This window comes from Bombus pyrosoma, linkage group LG11 (assembly GCF_014825855.1).
Source record: "Bombus pyrosoma isolate SC7728 linkage group LG11, ASM1482585v1, whole genome shotgun sequence".
Lineage (NCBI taxonomy): Eukaryota > Metazoa > Arthropoda > Insecta > Hymenoptera > Apidae > Bombus > Bombus pyrosoma.
Window position 1 is genome coordinate 8,913,965 of NC_057780.1, and position 22,332 is coordinate 8,936,296.

Here is a 22,332-nt window from a genome sequence, read left to right on the forward strand (position 1 = left end):
TAAGCAGTGTTTGTTGACGAATATACCACATCGATGATTAAAGTATATTTGAACATTTAGAGGTGTCAGGTATTACATTAGATTCTCTAGATGTTTACGAACATATTCATAGCTCCAATCGATCGTGTTTTGATCGAAGAAGACAACATTTTCGTAATCTATTTTACGGTGAAATTTATTTACGTAATCAAAAATACCGTTCACTTTCTTTTTCTTTCTACAGCTCGTCTTATACGTTTTTTTCCTCTTCGAGGAGATACGAATAAGGTATGGCAACCGAGTAAATAAATGTACAAGCGTGTCAAGGAACGTTGTATAATTACAACGTTGAGTAGAAATCGTCCTGAAGAAATTTCTTTACTTTCATGCTCTCGCGTTTCGTAGTGCCTTTTTATACTTGTATGCAATTCTTTTTTCTAAAAGCATGTTTTTAATAAACGTACACCACTTACATTTAAAGTCGAGAATGTTCCAGAATAATTTATACAAGCGTAGTCGCCTATCTTTTAAAATATCCAGCGTTTTCAAAACAATTCTACTTAAATATTCCGCTGTGAAAAAGTGTATAAAAGAAGATACGGGGACAAGGAATGAGCACGACAAGCCTACATTTGTCAATGGTTGAAAGAAAGTAATTCTAACGTAACTTAAATCAATCTAAGAAAAACGTCATGCCACATACAAAGACATATTATATTAGAGAACTACGTAGTAAATCCAACAAGTTTCGTATAAATAACATTGTGACAGTTAATCAACCATAAAATATTCAAAAACGGATAGATAGCAAGAACAGATATTTAATCAACTGAATCAAATAAAAAGCAATTTAGCTATTATTGGAACCACTGTACATACCGGTGATTATGAAAGTGGCCCAAGTCAAGAATCAGAAAAAACAAGTTTATCGCTTATTTTGCGTCACATCTACGTACATTACGATAATCTGAAAAGTATCATCTTAGCAAAGAAGTAGAAATAGAACCACCGAATTGAGTTTGTTGTTGCGTCGTTAAGCAAAAATTCAGTTCATACACCAATCGCAAAACTTTAAATATCACGGAACGAGAAATACGCGTATGACATGTATCACTTTCGTAATCACCGATACATACAGACGTCGTTATAATGAATTTTTAAACCGGTGTCCCATAAAGATAAAATAAAACATAGAGGTATGATTTATCGCGTTTCCTCCCTACTATCTTCCTCCCTACGATCGTCGCACGAAAAAACGTTCTGTTTTTAATTTTCCTTAGATTCGAATCGTTTACATTTCCAAGTCATTTTAATTCGAGGCATTTTCTTGAATTTAGGTCTGCCAGTACACAATGCACGCACTATAGCGTGCATAGATGTACCCTCGCATGCGGAGACTTCAATGCTGGCAACAGCCAGAAATTTATCGGGTTTTAATAAGTACAAATTGCGGTGGGTGGTTGTGTAACCGCCGTGCTTCGATGCATCCTGCGTCGGATGTACGTTATTTTGTAATCATGAGCAGAGCAATGTTTATAGCGATTCTGAATGGGAGAAGGGGAGGGGATCTTGCACGGATCTCGCGCGATACACGCTTATTAAGGTGCGCGTTTCGTAATACTCCTGGAAAAAAACATTACTGTCTTTTTTCTCGCTCTTTTTTTTCTCTTCCGTTATGTGGGCGAGTTTTCAAGAAGCGTCCCGCTACCGGAAGCTTCTGGAAACTCGATTCAGCTACGAGACTCGTAATCAACATTCGTGGCCATTGATAAACATGCACTGTCGCATCTGAACGAGGATTTCGTTTTCGATCGATTCCATCGAACATCATAAATTATCTTACGAAGGTAATTTTTGGTCGAGTCTGCCGTACGAGGAAAACAATGTTACAGGGAAAAAGAATAATTCCCGATTGACTTGATCGAACGAATAACATGAGATGCTAATCAATTTTCGAATAATTCTATTGAATAGGAAGATTTTCTTACGAGTAATCTTATCGAATAAAAAGACTGGTCCTGTAGAGAAAAAAATAATCCTGCGGTCAATTTGATTTAGGGAGAGAAATTATCCTGCAAAAAATTATACCGGAAAAACAATCTTAAAAGAAGGCACGACGATCGAATAAACAGATAAATCATCTCGTATAAAAGAATGTTCAATCGTTCGAACTGATCAAAAAAAAGTTATCCCACAAAGAGAAAAGAAAAAATCGAAGCGAAATTGCGTTAAGATATATATACATATAGAAGGTACATATTACGTATGTGTTTAAATTTGACAGATTAAAGACAAGGGAAGAGAAAAAAGTAAAATATGCGGAATTTTTTCCTGTGTAATAAAATAAAACATCGAACGTTTTAACGAAGAGGCGTGTATCTCAAAACCATGAAGCACTTTTTCGTTGACACCTGCCTGTCGAAACGATATGTGTAATTTATTTGGCCGTAGGCAAACTTCCAGGGAAATATCCGACCGCATCATCATGCTTCCATCATCTATTCGATCGGAACACCAAGCTCTCTTTTTTTTCTTTTCTTTCTTTTAATTTATTTCGGTGCCGACGAAGCTTTTTTCCTTTTGCTCTTTTCCCCGTTCCACTATGTCGATAGTGTTCTCAGCCATATGGATCCGCGCGAATTCGTTTCTTCGAAACGCCAATGCTCTTGACTTTCAATCTTCTTCTCTTATACAGATACCACTGTTATTATTGTCCGCCACGGAAGAATGATTTCATATTTAATCAGGTACCCGCCTACGTTTCTTTTTCTACGTAACTGTCACTTTTTCCCTCCCCTCTTTTTTCTTCTTTTTATCCGAGCGAATCCGTGCAAGTGAAACGGTTTTGACATTGATTTCTAGCGTAGCAACTTCGTTAACCTACATCCTGGTTAGAAACCAATTCGTGACGTTTCGTTTTCTCAGCGACTTTCTTAAACAATGACACCCTGAACGTTTACATGATTTTCGTCCAAATTATTGGCGAGGCCGTGGAACAACAGACAAAGTTTACGTATTCCGACAATCATCGTAATAAATAAAAATATATAGCGCTCGATATTCCGCGCTTTTTATCTATCGAAATTTCCATAATATTTACATTACGCCAGATAAAGTGAATTATGTTACGGCTATTTGGTTTATCGCCGTTGTTAAACAAAAGGATCATTTACAAAACTCATTAGAAAATTGAAAATAGGTAATACTGGGTAGGTAATTTTCATAAAATTGACAAATTTCAAACGATCGAAGCTTCGACGGATGTGGTGATGTTAAATTAAATCGGAAAGGTGGCAGGATCAATGTAAAGGATGGATCAATAAAACGTCAACTATCTTGTTTTCCTTCTTTTTCTTCAGTCTGAAGGTTGCTATTTATATGCAGATGCTACGATAGGTGTGTAGGGAAAAAAAAGTCTAAAAAATTTCAATTCACTGCACAGACCAACGGAAACAAAGACTTCGCTTCTTTTTTTGGTTTAGTTTGGAATTTATAATTATATCACAGGTGTTACGAGGTATTAGTCACGATGCAGAAGATAAAATTAGCAGTCGAAATACAGTGATTTATACGAGTTTGTTAAAACCACGAGGATTTTGCTCTCGTCCATTCAGTTCGTAGTACGTTTCATAATTTCATTCAAGGCTCGACATAAATTAATAATTACAACTCAGTGTCGTTATTGATTGACGTCGTTGTTCATATCACGTGGAGAAACATTTTCCTTGAAAGAAGTATAAAAAGAATGCAGTGGCTGAGGATTGTACTTGAACACATACCGTAAAGAACTTTTACCAAATATCGTATGTGTTATATAACACATTTTCAAATGTTATTAGTACTATAATGATACTCAGTCTAGTATGTCAGTCATGATTGTACATAAATAGAAGTTTTTTATGCTAAGTGTTCAAATAATTTCGTGAGTCAGTACGTGTATTTTCGTTCTACAGTTTTCTTGAGGCATTTGCAAGGAAAGAAAGAGAAAAATGCGAAACAAACATAAAATAAAATTAATTGTAGTCGATTATTGTATCTATAGGCACTGAACACTGCTTCAGCACTCAAACACCGATTTAAATTATAATAAAAATGTAATATATTATAATGTAATGAGTAAATATTAAATATTAATTAAGGGAAAGTAAATTTCGTCTTGTGTCCACAACGTGGAACAATGTGTTGAACATCTTAAATAAAGATATCTTTCTCTAGGATAGATCGCAATAAAAATCTGTTTTCGGATAATTTAATCGTTTAATGTTCTACGTACGTCATTGATCGTGCATGATCGACTTTATCGTTCCATTTGTTCCCTGTCTATTTACGTTTCGTATTATGTTTATCCGAAAGACAAGCAGCCACGAGTCGTGGCAATGACTCATGGACGGTGACAATTTTTTTGTTAAATAACAAGAGTTCAATAACATTTGCTGCGTGTAAATTACACGAAGTTTGTCTATTCTTTCAGTCGAATATTGAATGGTCTGTTGAATTAGAACCACTTAAAGTTGATGTACTAAATGGGATAAAAAGAAGAGGATAAATAAAAATTTGTCGAGTATAGTGAAATTAAAATTCTTTTCAGCGTCGAAACTACGTACCATTTTCACCCTGTGTATCTCATTGTCACTTTAAACTTCTAATCGCTTGATAAACGAAGATGTCTGAAACTGAGCTCTTATCACATAATTTGCGAACGCGATACACGTGCAAAGTGTCTGTATAATCCTGGTAAACGTAAAGTGCCGTTGAATTCCAACTGACTATGCCTTCGAGCACAAGAATATAAGCGTGTGCGTATGCACGTGCATCGTACATTATTAAATTAATTTGACGTCCTAATTTCTGATAAATACGCGAATGCATACTTCAATTCGAATTTGTACTCTTATCGGTACATTTTACGTAAACTACTGTGAATTCTAAGAATAAGCGAAAACGAATAATCTAAATTTTTTAGAGACTTATAACGTTTATTTATGAAATTAGTGCAAGCATCGTTAAGGGCTTGTCTCGTCCGATAATAATTTTTCTCCGGCGATACCTCAATAATTCTTCGAGAACTTGAAACTACGTTTTTACAAAATAAAAATAGAGATCTCCATAGTGTTAGCTATTTCATCAATTTTTTAAACCATTCTTTCTTTCATTATTTTTTTTCCACATTGAAAGAATACAAAATCGTACAGTATCGTTCGGAACTGAATTGAGGATACGAGCCGAACGACGGAAACGGAAAAATACAGAGTTTCACCGGTTATTTCGTTAATCATCCATCTTAGAGGCGAGTCGATATTTGTTTAACTTGAAGTAATACTCAAGGTGTACTAGCCTTGCAGAAGCTTCAAGTGTTTTCTCAAAAATAAACGTAAGGCTAGCCCGTGTTAAATGATAAAGAGGATTTCATGATTCACGGATATCAAATATTGACGTTAAGACAAAACCGATCCGGCAGCCAGTTTTCTCAAATGCGATTATGTCTTGACGTTGTTCACTGTTCAAGTTCGCCATGGATATACACATACCTAATGAAATCCTTTAAACGGAGGGTATCATCAGTATCGCGACGTATAATTTGTTTTGAGTCCCACACGTGATTTTCAGAAGCTGTTATATGCGTCTAAAATCTTATATGGTCGTTCGAAGACGACACAGCTTATAGCTCTAGAGGATTACGAGCCTTATCGAACTTCTAATTTAAATGCAAAATATATATTCCTACATCCTTAAAGAGTTGAGGATCGATTATAAATGCATAGAAAGTAATTCTTTCTGGTGCCACACGTGTAAAAATCGTTGAACGCTTTGCATAATAAAAGTCTTATAATTATAACAAGTTCTAAAGCAAGAAAATCTAGCAAGGGATGGATACGTTGTTAGTTGATGTAATAATTCTCCGATATTCTTAGAAATCATAAAACATACGGTAAATAGTAATTTATCGACTATCGAAGCAAAAGGAATGAAACATACACGTGTTAAGCTCGAACCGAGTCGTGTGGTTACTAATTACAAATAATTAGTAAATGATTTTTCAAACTCGTGCCTGTATTTATATTTCGTCATACTGAATCATTGATTCATACTACCCAATAAATCGTCAATCGTAACGACCGTGAAAAAAGCGTACAATGGCTCGCAAAAGTATACTTGAATACTCCGTCATAGAAAACGTTTATTGTAGCCTGTTTTGTATGCGTTACGTGAAACATTTTCAAATTTCATCGGCACCGTAATAAGACAAGACTGTTAAGATTATATTGGTGAAATTTGAAACCAATCTGAAAACGTGTAGAAAAATTACAAAATATTTACTGCGAGCATATATCAATAAAAAAATTAGCATACAACATGAGAACTGTTTTAAACATTTAATTTATCGATGGTCCACTGAATATTGAGACTTAATAATATAATTGACTGTTTAAATACTTTTGTGATCTTTGCGAAATATACAATTGTACTGAATATGTACGTTTTTCTGATTCGTTGCAAAATTTATCAATATAACGACGATAGTCAATCACTTTATAATCTTAATGAAGTTTGAAAATGTTTCGTACATAATACAAACAATGTATTCATAAACTATTTCAATAACTGCGAATACTTTCGCGAGCTACTGTACATACCGCATAATGAGCGCGGCTACCTATTGCACTTGAGTCATTCAGCTTTGAATTATCAATGATAAATAACGCGAATGCAATTTTTCAACGTTATCATTATTACCCTGAAGAATTTCTTATTTCATATTTGCTTCTTGTGTATGGAACAGAATTTTCGAATAGCGGCGATAAATTTATTATTACGACTTGCTATGAGTGGCAGCCGATATTTTTTATATATCCGATATTAATTTCCAGTCGAAGCAAAGGTAAAAAATTAAAGGTCGACACATAGAGAATGGAAAGCTGCATTACGATGCCTTTTGAATCAATGGCGCGTGTACGATCACGTTGATACTCACCTCGACAGAGGATCGACGAACAGGGCGACGATGATCACGGCGATGATTACACAAGTTAGATAAATCGCAGAAATTTCGTAGATCTCAGATTCTGGAGGACGATCCAGAGTCTCGTGGGCTCCGTTCCCGAGGACGCAGAAGTCTGCTCCACAGAACTTGATTTTGTTCCAATTCGTGGTACGGTTCCCGCCACCGCCGAACTCTTCTCCGGTCAGTACTTGGAATTCAAACAAATAGAGAAGTTTTGATTAGAGAAAGAGATATAGATACAATAATATCGCTGAAAATAATAATAAAGTTTGATTGGGTATCAATGGTTTGAGCAGATCTGGAGAATAAATGATATTTGCTTGTTAAATGTGATTTAATTAACACGTATTTACACTACCAACATATATATATGATATAATAATTTAAATTTGATTCTAAACGATGAAATAAATGAATATCTATGTATATTATATGTACATGTCACAGGGAAAGATATAATTATATTTTATGTTCCTTATTTGTGCAACTATTTTCTTCTTTCGCATCTTTTTCTAGAAACTTGAATAGTTTTGTAATTATTTCGTTATTCATGCTTGGAAATACTCGTACCTTTTTTAAACTGTTCTCGAGAATTCCGTATACTATTGAGGATTATATTTCAAGTGTGTTATTCACGTACATAACTATTTCTCTCCTTTGTTTATTTGTCTGTAATTTTGTCATCTTGTAAAAATCTAACACACACAGTTGGTCGACTAAATATCCGACAAATATTAAATGCCAAGTACATCACATAGAATTCCTTCAGAAACATAAACAAAGGAATGGGACCTTAAGCAAAATGTATCTTATCTCTTCAAACATAAATCTCCCAACAACTTATCAAGATCCTGTTCAACTTTGCAAGACAATCGAATGATATGTATGCAACTATTCATGCATCTGATTACAATCTATTAACGATCCGTGTCATATACATATATTCTCCAAGGCAGATAAAAAAATTGAACAAGATACGAGTGCTGTGATAAGAACAAAAAGGTTAAAGTATAATCGAAAAGTTTCAACGAGATCATCGTCAAATAGAAACAAATTGTACGATTTCTACCATGTCGAAGTTAATAGAAAAAGTCCAATATTTTCTTCGCTAGTTTGTATCACGATCAACCTCGCTCATCGAACATGCAAATATCGTGTTAAGCGGCGATTATACGACATCAGAGCGAAACGTATCCACATATTCTGGAATTTACATCGGCCAATCCATGTACGCGGTCATCGGACGGCGAACGACAGGAACTTTCACCGGAGCGTCGTTGATAATATCATAGTATGTTTACAATGTCTCCCACCTTCGTTTCCGATTGTCCGCAAGTCCTACTTATCAACTTGTAATATATTCAACTGTGACGTGTGTGCAGGCCCGTGTATGTATGTGTTGTTGGAATGCAATTTTCTTCGCGAACAAAGTTCACGAATTTAAAGAGCGCTGCCATTTAAATGTTACACTAATTTTCTCGGTTACTTGAGCGACGAATATAAAGATCGAGAATATTTGTATGCATTTATGGAGATTTGTAGACACGTGTCAGGTGTGTAATGTTCGAGTTGTTGAACCAGAGCCAAGTAAATTTGAAAAAATGTATGGGTACTACTTGGATGAAATACCAAATGGCAAGAAGATTCAGACAATGCTTTCCTAAATGTATATGTAGGATTTAAATATGTACTAGTATCCATCCAGGAGAATAGAAAATACTTAATGAACGTAGTAATCAAAATGTAACTTCACCTCTTGATTTATGATTCGGACGAGTTAAATTGTAACAATGAAAAATGTATATAACATATTTATGATGAAAAAATGAATAAATAAAACAAATGGATTAATATTTATAATTATAAATACATATATAATGTAGTATATCGATTCATGAATTGTGGAATAATTATCTAAATCAAAGGCAGATATATCGAACGTATTTTAGTATAAATAAGAAAGCGAAATCTCTATGGTATGTTCTTATATTAGTGATATCCCCTAATTACGGTGTAATATTATATTTTCTCTTGCGTTTCTATAATTAACCTATTTCCATCCAGATCATCTCTTCTACATTTGCATTCAACCTAATGCCCTTTACTTCAAAATAGATACATTTTGGATCCCACGTCGACTAAGCGTACCTCACATCTTCCAGTAGAAACATTAAACGACTAAAGTGTAGTTTGTACGGGGAAATACATTAAGACATTAGGGAAATGTAGCGTCGTTGAAGTGTTTCGATTAATTTCCCAGAGAACTTGAGAAATGAACCTATGAACAACGTAACGATGAGAGGTTGTAAATATGTACTTGTATACATCTTCATCAAAAGCATTCCGTTAATGCACGACGATCAGAATACAAGTAATAGTTTCTGATTGAACGTAAACCATCAGAACACATAAATTAAACGTAATTAAGGAACGTGTGTTTATAAAGAATTATGTACTCGCAATAGAATGAGTCACTGTCTTGCTTTTTGTCCGGTTACACATTGTTTCACGGATATGTTCATCGCGTTTCGATTATCGTGCACGTGTCTATCATGCTTCGAAGTACAGGTTTTACTCTACTCTAGTGTTTATATACTATGTTGCAGAACATACCTGCTAGCAAAATCAAGCAATCGAGAGTTCCTATGTTCCTATCGCGAAACACCACGATCCACGGAGTACATTTTCAACAGCGCATACTCTCCAAACAGTCTCAAAGATATCGGAAGAAACTGGATGAAAACAGGTTTCAGCAACGAGGCGCGCCTATAGTTCGTTCGAAATCAATCGTCCACTCAAGGCCGTCAACACGTAATCCCCTCCTCATTCCATTCAATTACAATAGAACTCCATTTATCTGAATATCACTTAGTAGAAAGAGATGTTATTTAGTGTTCGTTGAACATATTCGTTGCTACTGACGTATACGTCGTGTCGATTCAATTATCATTCAATCCGTCAAGGGCCAACGTTGCATTAACATTTAATTTGTAATTTTTTGCATCGATTAATTTACGCTATCCAATTGCTTCTTACCATTGTGGCTATAGAGGTTAACAGATAGCAACAGTTAAGAATTAAATGATCTCTTGAAAACTAAATCCTCTGATCTGTATATAAACTTCTATTAATAGAACGGAAAATAAAAGGACGGCATATAGAAATATCGATTAGAGATAGATGACACGTGATGACAGATAAATGACGTTCTAACACCTTGTGCCTTATACATACATGTGCCTTATACATTAAACAGGAAAAAAAGATTGTTACAACTTTGTCGATAATAATACATATGTACATGTGAAACCTTGAAATCAATCAATCCTGATTCAGAATCCTGAAATCAACGAAACCTGAAAATCAAAAGAAGAGAAAGGAAAAAAATGGAGCGGGAAAAGAGAAGAAAAGTCAAGCGAACCACCGTTTGTTTACCTGAAACGTATCTGCCGTGAAGGCAGGAGCGGATCGCGCGTGCAGAGCTAAGCGGAGTAAACGGAAGTGCCGTTGCCCGCCGGAGAGGAAGAACCGATCGCTCGATCGAACGGTTCGAATCATAGAAAACAGTTAAATCGCGCGCTACCGCCGCCCAAGTATCAGGGAATGCGTACGAGGTGGTACGGAAACCGACTATCACGGGTTTATACCGGATAAATCTTGTTTCTTCCCGCGTGCAAAGTGTTCTCCATCGCTGTTCCTCGAACGTTCCTATCTTTCTCGGCGAGTCTCTCGATGTTGTCAGTCAGAACCGCTCGAAACCCGAGTGTGTCCATGGAGAACGTTAGCAGTTAGCAGCAAGCACGAGAGTTGTCGTGTCGTCGATCTCGCGCCAACCTATCGACCAACCAGCCAGTAAACTAACCAACCAGCCAGGCAACTAGTCAGCCAGTAAGGGAAAGGACCGAATATTGGCCCGACGAGTCTGACTACGCACGCGTTATTACTGCTACATACACCATGCGTGTATTGTATATTGTATATTCCTATCGTACATTCCTGTTTCATAAGTATTAGAACGCTTACGAAGTGGCTCACAAAAGTATTTAAATACTTGTCATAGAAAACTTGTACGTGCATATCGTGTGTGTTATACGAGATATTTGGAGACTTCGTTAACTTTGTAATTAGACACGAGTGTCTAGATTGTATTTGTCAAATTCTTTTATTAGAATATATACAACTGGTTACCACGAACGTACAGTTTGTAAGAATATAAGTGAAAGAAATAGTGACGAAAAGAGTAACGAACGAATCCTTGGCATTCCCTTTCACGGTCACAAGTTTAAAATATGGAATTTAGTAATGGAAACTGACTGAAAACAATTGCAAATGAAATGCCGCGAAATATTGATCATCATTGGGTTCACTTTCGCTAATTTCACGAATTTTCTCAATAACCTAATACTTATGGACAGGAGTGTATGTACGTGTGTCGCAATCGTGCGTTGTTTACGAAGCAGCGTGATCTCACGAGTGTTTCGCACTTGATGAGGCCATCTGTTCAGACATGGTAGATAATAATTAGGTATCAGCAGCGACAGGTAAATTTCGTATGTTGGCAGATACGGGAAGATAGAGAAAGATGAATCGAATGATTACCAAATTTATGAGGGACAAAATAATATTGACACCGATTTCGCCTGGCCTTGAAGATCTTCTCTAAGAATCGTTCATTCGAAACGACTTCGACGACTTCGAAGGTCCTCGGATCAGATGGGCCTCAACAATTTGCATTTTAAATGCTTCTCAGAAAGGAACTTTTGGCCATGTATTAAAAAAGATTAATTCATACCGTGAATGAGTAGAAGTAGAACGAAGGTATCAGTGGTTCGAGATATTCGTGTTTTGGTTTTCTTTTTTTTATCTTTGATAGGACATTCGGTAAACGTTCGAGGGAATTTTGAGCCGGATGAAGTTCGTGCATATTCGATGAGGAAGACTCTGTTTAACCTAACGGTACCGTTAATTAGAGCTGATTTATAGTATTGATGGGTAGCTCGTGGTATGTTTTCTACTGGATTTCCTTATGTTACTGCTTCGGTGAATGTATATGCTTTAACGCAGTCTAACAATTTTGCTATCCTATGAGTTACTACTGAACGATAATTCAGGTTTTAAAACACCTATTGACTACGTAATTCCGTTCTATTCGACTTATCGTCCTCATTTTGCACCATTAGCTTTGCATCAAATTTCTCTAATATGCTAATCGATGTGTGAGCCTGGCTTTCAAAGTAATTTTTATAGATTTATCTATGGCAGATATTCGTTATATCGATCGTTAATAAGAATATGATATTAACGATTATAATAAAGATCGTTCGATGTTAATCGTTAATAAGGATAGGAAATTTCATTTCAATAAGCTGTCTTTTATACGACTTCGTTTTAAATAAATTCTTAAATAACAATTATTATTTTATTGAGATTCGATCACTGACTACCATCATTGAATATGTTAATGTTGATTATAGTAATGATAAACGAGGTTAACATTGAGAACGATGGACTTCGCTACATTAACCTCTCACCATGAGTTCATTCAATGTTATCCAGAAGAAAAAACTGAAATCCTTCAAACATCCTTCTTTCTTTCCATTTTTTACATACATGACAAATAAAAAAGATTCCTACATCTTCCATATAAGCTTGACGCAAATCAAATAAAAAAAAAATTCCTACAACAAATTTAACGCAAGTTAAATAGCCGAAAATTGGAATTTCTACGCAATACTCTTCTAAACACAAGTCGAATAGAAAATTTCCGAGCTTTCAAAATTTTAAAATGAGATAGAACGAAATAAACGAAATTCCCTGAGCTTTCAATTAAACAACATTATATTTAAACAAAACAAAAAAAAAAAGAAAGAAACAAAACTTAACAACGAAAGAATAAAAAGTTGCTTGAGCTCTAAGGTTTCAGAATAAAACGGTACAATACATATTTAACCAAAGAGAAATGAAAACAGGAGAAAAAGTAAAAATAAATAAGGCCACCACTTACCAAGCGACGACACGAGGTTTCCCCAGAGTTCAGCAGTCTGCCAGGCAAGGAAGAAGAACCCGAAAAACCTGACGACGATGGCGTCAACCGGCTGATCGGTGAGTTTCGCGTAGACGCCACCGACCTGCGTGAGATAGGTGGCTTTGGCAGCCCACATGGGTGCGGCACCCAAACCAAGAAGCACGCCAGCCGGTACCAAGGTATAAAATTTTGGATAGAACTGGGAGGCGATGTACGGTGCGTAGCACAGCATCGATACGCATAACGTCCATTTCACGGTGAGCCTTTTGATAACGAAGGTTGGCACGAAGATGCATGATAATACCAAAGCCGCGTAAATCGCTGATAGGGACACGGTGCCTAAACCATCACTGGCATTGATAGACGATTGTAGATTCGCTGTGCCTTGAAACGCGGTGAACTGCACCATAAATGCTACGGATACGGTGCTAATGTTCTTTAAGATCCGCCATTTCTCGCCGCGGGAGAGCTTGAACTTTCTGGACTGGGTATCGTCGTCCGTGGACGATAATTGCGGTGGTTTCTGCGGCTCAGGAGGTATACCATCGTTACCATCGTCCTTGTAACCCTCGTTCCTGTAACCGACACCACTCACGGTCACCGTGTACACGGTTTCATCGCCACCGCCACCTCCACCATCTCCACCGCCACCGCCACCAACACTTCTGGTACCGTCGTGTTGTGAGGCTACCATTCTACGTGTTTGCTACCTGTAACATTATTGATTAATTGATTGTTAATATACTTCGTCTGGGATAGATTCTAATTTGATAAAAAGAGATTTTTATATCGGAGAAAGAAGAGGGAAAATGTTGATTGTATAAGACTGGTGAGGGAACAACTGTTGGATAAAGATGAATTTATGTGTGATTTATTATTAAATACATTTAATTATTTAATGTTTGTATTAGTTGTATTAGACTGTAATCTTTTAATCCGTTATACTAACATACTTTGGTATATCCGATTTGATAGAGATAGATTCTTACATTTGAGAGACAAGATGAAGATGGTTGCATAACAGACTGATGAGTAAGCAGCTTTTTAGACGAAGATGAATTTACATGTATACGATTTATAGTATTGATATTTACATGTAACATTGACTTTTGTATCGGTTGATTGTACGTGCAATATGGTAATTTGGTGAGTATTGATATATCGGATTTACTCTATTATATTTTTACTATTTTGTATATATTTAGTGTACTCTGTACGTTTATACATTTCCAAAAATTGAATGTACGTGTGGATTTATCAAAAAACAAAAACTACTTCAAAGTTCGATATCACTGTGAAATAATATTGCGTTCGATTATTCAAACGTTTACCATTCCCTACCTAACATTTTCAAAGAAACAGACCCTCCTTAAAAAGAAGAAACGATTCCTTTCCCTTTCAACACGACCATAAGATACTCCTTCGGGGCAACCGTAGGAATAAAATCCAAAATGCCAAGATTTATCGAGAGAAATATTTCAACCAATGTTATATATCTAAGAAAAGCATCTGAAGAAGACAAGATATTGGAGGCGCAGAACGAACGCCTCGTATATTACGAGCTGATAGTTATGGACGGTGGCGCGCGTGCAACATCGCGTATTTCTGTAAAAGCGATTTATAACGGGCCGTTCATTGGTATGAAGGGGCGTGCGAAGACCTCGTCACGGATCGTGCAGTTTAAAGGGAATCCTTTCCTTTCTCCTCCTCTTTTCCCTTCGTCCTCTCCCTTCCTCTCTCTCTCTCCTCTCTCTCATTCTTTTTTCCATTTGGAAAGGCCTTATTGAAGCCGTTCGCGAATCACGTTCCAGTTGCGCTTGTAAATTCGTTTGTCGTCGATGTAATCGATGGGAATGCGTGACCGGCCGCACAATGCTGTGACACGTGTCGCACGGCGTGCATCGCAATTAACCGGCGCTCGCAATACCTTCACCTCGTTCGCTAACTCTTTCTGCGCCCTGTCTGCCCCCCACCTACGCCAAATCTTCGTTTCATTCGCAGCGTTTCTCAAACTTGCTTACTTTCTTCCGCGCCAGAAAACGTTCCACGACCCCGCTTGTTTACGACCAAGTGATACCGGTGGAAACCTCCAGAAGCTTAAAGAGCAATTTCACTCGCGGTTGGAGCGGAATATTCGATGATCGTGCGTGACCATTACAAATAATGGCACACAGCTCTGACGACTTTTTAAGCACGATATCGTTCGCTATATGATGTACATGCTTTAAACAGTTGCCGCAATGAATTTGAATTAGACAAGCGGGAGCGGAATAGAGAGGATCGAGAGTGAGATTGATTAAGCCTGCTGCCTTTGGGTGATTCTCGAAGGCTCGGAAAAAGATCTTTTCTTCTCGCAGGTAATACGCGAAGGAATATGTTTCAATTTTATGGTAACATTTTTCTTAGCATATTACTCGGATTGGTATGGCCATCTATGACCCAATGGATTATCCAACTAATTGCAAATATTCAGTCTAATTAAAAATCAAGAAAGATAAAAAGCTAATTTTAATATTAAAAGATGAATATCATTGAGAGATTTTCTGAGAAGGATTGTGTCATATTATGTATATAGAAACATTATGTAAATATAATAAATTGCCTGGGAATGTCTTTATGCAGGCGGTTAAAGAATTGGAACCCAAATGTAGTTTTGTTTCGCTTGTCAAATATTATAATTAAGCTGCGAATCTTCGTGCAAATTCATATTTTCGTAGAAAAAATATCTCCTGTTATTTTATATTAATGAAGCGTATTTCTATTTCCAGATACTTTTAAGATTTATTCTCTTTAATCAAGATTATCGTACATTAATGTATCTTGTTTTAAATCACTTGGATCGTGAATTATACCTAAAGCTTAAAAAAAAAAACTACTTCAATACATCGCATACACTCGTCTTCGCCTGATATATTCATGTAAAGACGATGTTAATAACATGCAAAAGCTGAAAAATTTTAAAGCAATAGAATCGCGATAATCCACGCGCGGGAACATATAGAAGAATAAATAAACCTTGGTTTCATTGTGATCGTTCATCAAGATCAACGCAACGTTCGCAGAAGGCTATCGTACGTATTAATAAACGACGGAAAACCTGTCAACTATAGCAAAAACCTTTCCCGCCATTTCGAAAGGTCGCGTTTCCTTGTATCAGACGAGTAAAACGCGGATAAAACGCGAGGTTCGCGTTCCTTTCCAATCGGGAACGTTCTTTTCTTTTTCTTCCTCCTTTTTTTCATTCTTCAGCGAAAGACAAAGCCACGGAAAAGCAAGACGAAAAGATATAACTAATCTTTCTGTTGCATAACAAGAATACCGCCGTACCAAGCGAGCGCGCGATACGAGAATTCTTCGTTTCGTCCTTCGAGAAAACATGTTCCAAAGAGAAAACATATGAGAATTGTTTTTTGCTGAAACGCACGGTTATCGTGCGACAGACACATTAGAAGATGAGAATATTTTGTGAATTAAAGTTGCAATAATTATCGTACAAGGCTCTATATTATTATCGGTAAATATGATTTAGATTAATTGAAAATATAAATTTTTTAATTGGAGTATTTATTTTATTCGATTAACGGGCGCCCCTGATCAGCTTGACAAACTTCAATAAAGTATGGATTATTCCAGTAAATCTTATTACTATGATTACATAACGTAATCAAGTCAATAAAAATGATGCAAACTGAAGAGATCGAAATATTGGAACACCTCTGTACCTCGTTCTATTAAATAAAATTTTAATAAGATTAATTTACTTTTACTAGAATATTATCGTTATTTGCATATTTGCGTTTAACGTGCTACATATGCATTTGTAATTAATACCAAAGATTCTTAATAGATTTTATTAATTTCGATAATAACATGTTTAAGACAATTTCACTGTAAAAAAATTCTATAAACGCAGCAAACACGATTAAAAATCAATGTGAATTCCCAAAGAGAAACTACAATTCCTTCCGAAAGCAAAGGGGCGCCACGTGGCGTTTACACATCACGTCAAAGAATATACTTATACTCGTAAAAAAATCGGTAATTCGGTATGCGTAATTAAGCGTCGTGGTACGTGTGGTAAATACACATAACTGAATTCCCACTTTTATATCGGTAGCACAGAAACACGGTTTGTATGACCCTGACTTACTTGAACACGATTCGGCCACCAAAGTGTAGTACCACGAAAGCAGAATACCCACCCTAACCAGTTTCCAACGACCTTCAACTCTGCTTTAACCGCGAATCTTGTACCAATCTTGTTGTACCATTTCTTCTTCTTACAAACAAATGGACACGGCACTAAGAATAGAACTTAGTGACACTTTCGATCGTATTTGCCCATGCAACCTATAAATTTCGTATATTAACAACGAACGTATACGAATATACATTATTGACCATGAGCATTAGGACTCCTACTGATATTTAATACAAATGAAGATTACGCCAGAAACTTATGATAATTTTGTTTTCTGACTTTTATCAATATTTGTCATCTTCTTGTGCAATGGGCAAATAACAAACTTCGATTATTTGTTTAAAACCCGATAATATGTATTAGAATTTGGAATGTGATTCCCCGATGTATCTACTGGTTTCAAGTAATACTGCTTGAATTAATCATGATATATAAATTTAGGCAAACTTTCTTTCCTCTGATTTGTACAAGGAGGCTACGTAGATAGTCTGTGCTTTCCTGGAACGTGTTGTTGCAAACCTCGTTGAAAAATTGTATAATTTATTCCATAACTTACTGCATTCTTGCAGATGAAAATAGCATTTCATTATCATAATATTGGAATATTAATATCTTCGAAACGTAATATCGAAATTAAATTATATCCTGTCAAACATAAGCAAACGTCTGAATACTTTCGAGCGAATAAACCGAATAAACTAGAGTCTGTTAAGATTGTTCCCATAAGTGTAAAGGATACGTATCCGAATACTTACTGTCGATTATGTACGGTACTTTCTTCTTCGAAGATAGCACAAGAAAACGACATTTCGTCACCGAATATACATATAAAGAGGAATACGTAGAAGGATCTTAGACCGTGGGATTTTAGAACGTCGCTTTCGATCATCGATCATACAGAAGTGAGAGGAAGAAAAAAAAGAAGAAAAAAAAGAAAGAGTTATTTAAAGACGATTTCTATAAAACGTCGAATTAATCGGCATCCTTTTCGATGAATCCGGCTGATTGGGAAAGCAGAAGTTGTCCCGCTGCTAATCCAGGTTCTACACTGGGTTTTAATACCTCGACGGACGAGCTTCCTTTTTATTCCGTTGTATAAAAAGTTGCGTCTAAACGCATTCCCAGAAGTCGCAGTAAAATAAGCTAATTTCCCGTATCTTGATTTTTTTATCATTAACCGGCTAGGAAACCAGCTGATGCTAATGATGGTCGTAAAACGAATCTTCTGCAGACTTGGATTGCATTACGCATGTATAGGACGTAACAAAGTGTTATCAACTTCTAGCATATAAAGATAGCTTAAGAGAGAGAGAGGCGTGCGTAGACTTTGAAATTAATTGGAGTGCGAACTTGTACCACGACGAGGTCAAGGTTCGATAAATTGCTTGGCCGGCATTCAAAATTTCCTCGCGTTTTCTTTTCTCGACAGATATATCTCGTTTCTTAATCCTCCTTCTCCTGCTTCTTCTTCTTCTTCTCGGTTGTTTATCTTTTCATCGCGTTGATAAAAACTGGATATTTTATTGGTCTCTTACATCATTTCAGACATCGTCGCACGTGTTAAAAATAGTTAAAATGTCTAATTTCTGCGATGTAAAGTCGGTTGATCGTGTTCCTGATATTTCAACCATATTTGTCAAGAAAGATATACTACCAGCAGAACTGTGAAATAAAAGCTTCTAAACTACTATTTGTAACTTGTCAATTCACTAATATCGTTACTTAACCAATTACTGTGCAAGACAGCCTTGATTTCTGCTATGAAGTACGATGCAGAAGATATAAAAGTGGCAGAATGACAGAGAAGCTGATAAAAAATTGAAAAGAACACGGCCGTGAATGGATAAAAAAGAAAAACCTATGAAGTATAATGTAATTAAATTAATCAGCAGGATAAAACAAATCAGTTGCGGAAGATCGTACGTTACAAAACGTGTTAACTGTATCTCATAAAGACGTACAGTTATCCTGATACTTTGTACCTAATCTTACTCGTTACCTTATTCGAAGTGTGTAATCTTTGTCGACAAATGTTTTTATCCTGACTTTTTGCGCGTCTTATAGGAAAGAAAAAAACCCAGGACTTGAGTTCTCTAGTACAAAGTTTACCTTGATTTTTAAACGGTCAAACTTCTTTTTTTTTTTCTATTTTCGCAACTCTTTTCACGCTATTTCTCAACGATGGCTCACAGATCGTTCGAACGAATCTAATAGTCATCAATCAATGAACACTTGCTGTTATTTACTATCGTATAAGTGATGCGAGTTTAACTCGACTATAGTCCCCGATTTTTCATGGCTCAATCTTGTTCTCTTTTCAGCAAACAAAAAGACGACCGATGTTTTAAAAGAAATATTGCTAAAAGATTGAAACGAGAAACTTCCGAAACTGTTGAACGAGAACCTTTTTAAAAGAAAATCTTAATTACAGATTAAAAATGAATCGATGAACGTAGGGAGATTAACAAGACGAATGTGTTAATATCTAAATGGAATAACTTTTTTGCAAGGAAAATACTGTTTTCGAAAATTCCCGCTTTTGTTTTGCAACAGTACGTGATCACCCGTATGCGCCATTGTAAATACGGATAAAGCTGACCCGAATGATGCAAGAACCCCGGCTGTGCGTTGTTATTGTTGCGTTTAAACAATATAATTCACGTTCGAAACCTTTCCTCGGATAAGAATGCGCGAATGGCTGACGATAAAGTCAACCTGTGGTCGTGAAAAGTCACTGGAAAAACGCATATTGTTTTATCTTGTTTGGTGTTGTAAAACTAAAAATATCGCAGGTTCTTACAATCATCGTTTGTGGGTATTAGAATAGTGAGAAATGAAACGTTGAATTTAATAATTTTAGAATCGTTGTTCAATTCGCAATCCTCAGACCTAATTGAATTCATATCTCACCAAAAAGAAAACAAAGGAATTAAATAAAAGATCATGATCTTTTACAAATTTACGAAGAATCTTACAAGAAAAGTTGACCTATGCTAACACTTGTATTTCATTGCGCACATGTATAAATGCGCTAAAAGAATTTTGAGAATCCAATTTCTTATTTCGTTATGCATACACCTTATAAACGCAGGTGTACGATTCGTGCAAAGTTGATCTAAATACGTACTCTTATCTAATTAGATAATATACGATAAAAGCATATACGAAAATCGGTAATTTCGATCATTAATTAAATACGTATTTTACCACCTTTTAAATAAATATAAACGAATTCTCGGGTTGCCGTAGACGCGAAAAATTTGGAGAACCGAACCCTTGCACGTTGAAAAATATTTATCTGGATAGCATCCTGCGTGTACCGCATTCCTGAAGGCGTATGCAAATTCGTTTCTCACTGAACGCAGTTTTTATCGACGCATTCGAATAAATGAACACGCATACGATATCAAGAAGATTATGTACGCGAGATACTCGCGACAATATTCACGTATAGTCGCGCGTATTTCGAGCGTGCCTTAAAATTGCCAAATCGAAAAACGGGTTCATTTATAACTTAAAAAAAGGCTATAACTTTGTCGCGCAACTTAAAAACTGCAGGATATCTCGCACCTTCGATACAAACAGTTATAATTCGCTATATTTTTAGGATCGATGATACTAATTGAAAGACGTTTGCGTAAATTGTTGTACTTTACGATAAAAAAGCCTGAAGCTCGTATGATATTCGCGATAAGATTTTCATGTTGAGAAACAGATTTATGCAATTGAACTAAAGTTATAAATCTTCCAAGTCAGAAATTTATAATCGACAATATTTGCGGGAAAATAAATGTAAATTGAAAGGTAGATTGGCTAATGATCGAAAAATTGCTTATTATTCACGATAGCTGTATTCATCGTCCATTCAAAAGATTATTATTAGAGTGCGGACTTTTAAGCACTTACTTTTATGCGTAAATTTGAAGGTACAGAAACGCGCATAACCCGCGTCACACATCCTCCAGTGCTATATAAAGTATCGAAAGTGAAGTACCCCTTTTAATATTTATTACGTAAAACAATTTTCTACCCGGGTTATGTTTCTCTTAATTATCTTCATAAAAATATGAATCTGCATAAATACCCGCAGTCTATTTACAAGTTAAAGACACACGCCATACGTAAGATGAAATAAACCCCCATCGAGATTTCAAATGCTTAGTAAAAAGAAAAAAAAAAAAAGGAAATATTCGCAGTCTAATTCTCACGTTTGAAAATAAATACTTCTGTGTGATTCCGCCTACATTGAGTGACTCGAGCAAAACATCCGATGATTACAGCGAAAATGAAAAAAGGAATAGGAAATGATGGTGAAAAAGTAGTGCGAATTACCGGATCTCCATATCATAAACCTGTCACGTACCTGCGATATTTGTAAAGAAAAAAGTCCACGTATGTATTTCATATGCGTTGGATCGTCCAGTTGAAAAACAGGTTCGATCGCGGCTGAAAAGTGTGCGACCGTCGTGTCGCGAAAAGGCTACGCGAGTCGTCGTGTTTTCGACTCAGGAATCTGTCACTCGCAGCGTTCGCGGCACACCTTGCGGGACACCCTGTACGTATATACGACGGATTAGAAAGTCCTCGTGGAACGATCGACTCGTAAATGCTTCAATCGTTTCACAACGAAATGCTTCGAGGCGTAAGCGTACCGTCTACTATGCAGCCTTTACGCTACACACCAGTGTCCAGACTTGCTATTACGATCTGCCGTGTATTACGATAATGCAACGAACGATCGTCTTTCAATCGAAAGTCATGTTACCAGACTCGTTGAAATTTCGACAGAAACGCATATATACAAATACACCTGTCTGATCTACCGATATCTACTTAAATCTTATGGAAACTACGAGAACTCTCCATTCATACTATGATCTCTGCTTTCTTCTCTTCTTTTTGTTTTTTCTTTCCTTTTCTTTTCTCCTTTTTTGTTGGTCTCTTAAAATAATTGATTATGTTTAACGATTAAGTTTCAGTATGGTTAAGTATATCGTATGTGTAAATAAATAACCCTACGACTTATCAGCATCTACGTGAATGTTCTAGAAGCTTCAAGAACTCTCCATTCATAAATTTATGCCAACTTTCGTTCATTTTCTGTTCCATTCTGCTTCTTTTCTT

General features: G+C 36.1%; 1 protein-coding gene across 1 annotated transcript in view; it reads right to left on the reverse strand.

Moving 5' to 3' along the window:
- LOC122572681 (UNC93-like protein) overlaps positions 1-22,332 on the reverse strand; it is a 55,800-nt gene that overhangs the window by 27,489 nt on the left and 5,979 nt on the right. The window contains exons 2-3 of the mRNA XM_043737971.1: positions 12,987-13,717; positions 6,953-7,169 (exon numbers count right to left, since the gene is read on the reverse strand). Coding sequence (XP_043593906.1) covers positions 6,953-7,169; positions 12,987-13,701 — 932 coding nt within the window. The 5' untranslated portion in view covers positions 13,702-13,717. The remainder of the gene's footprint in view (positions 1-6,952; positions 7,170-12,986; positions 13,718-22,332) is intronic.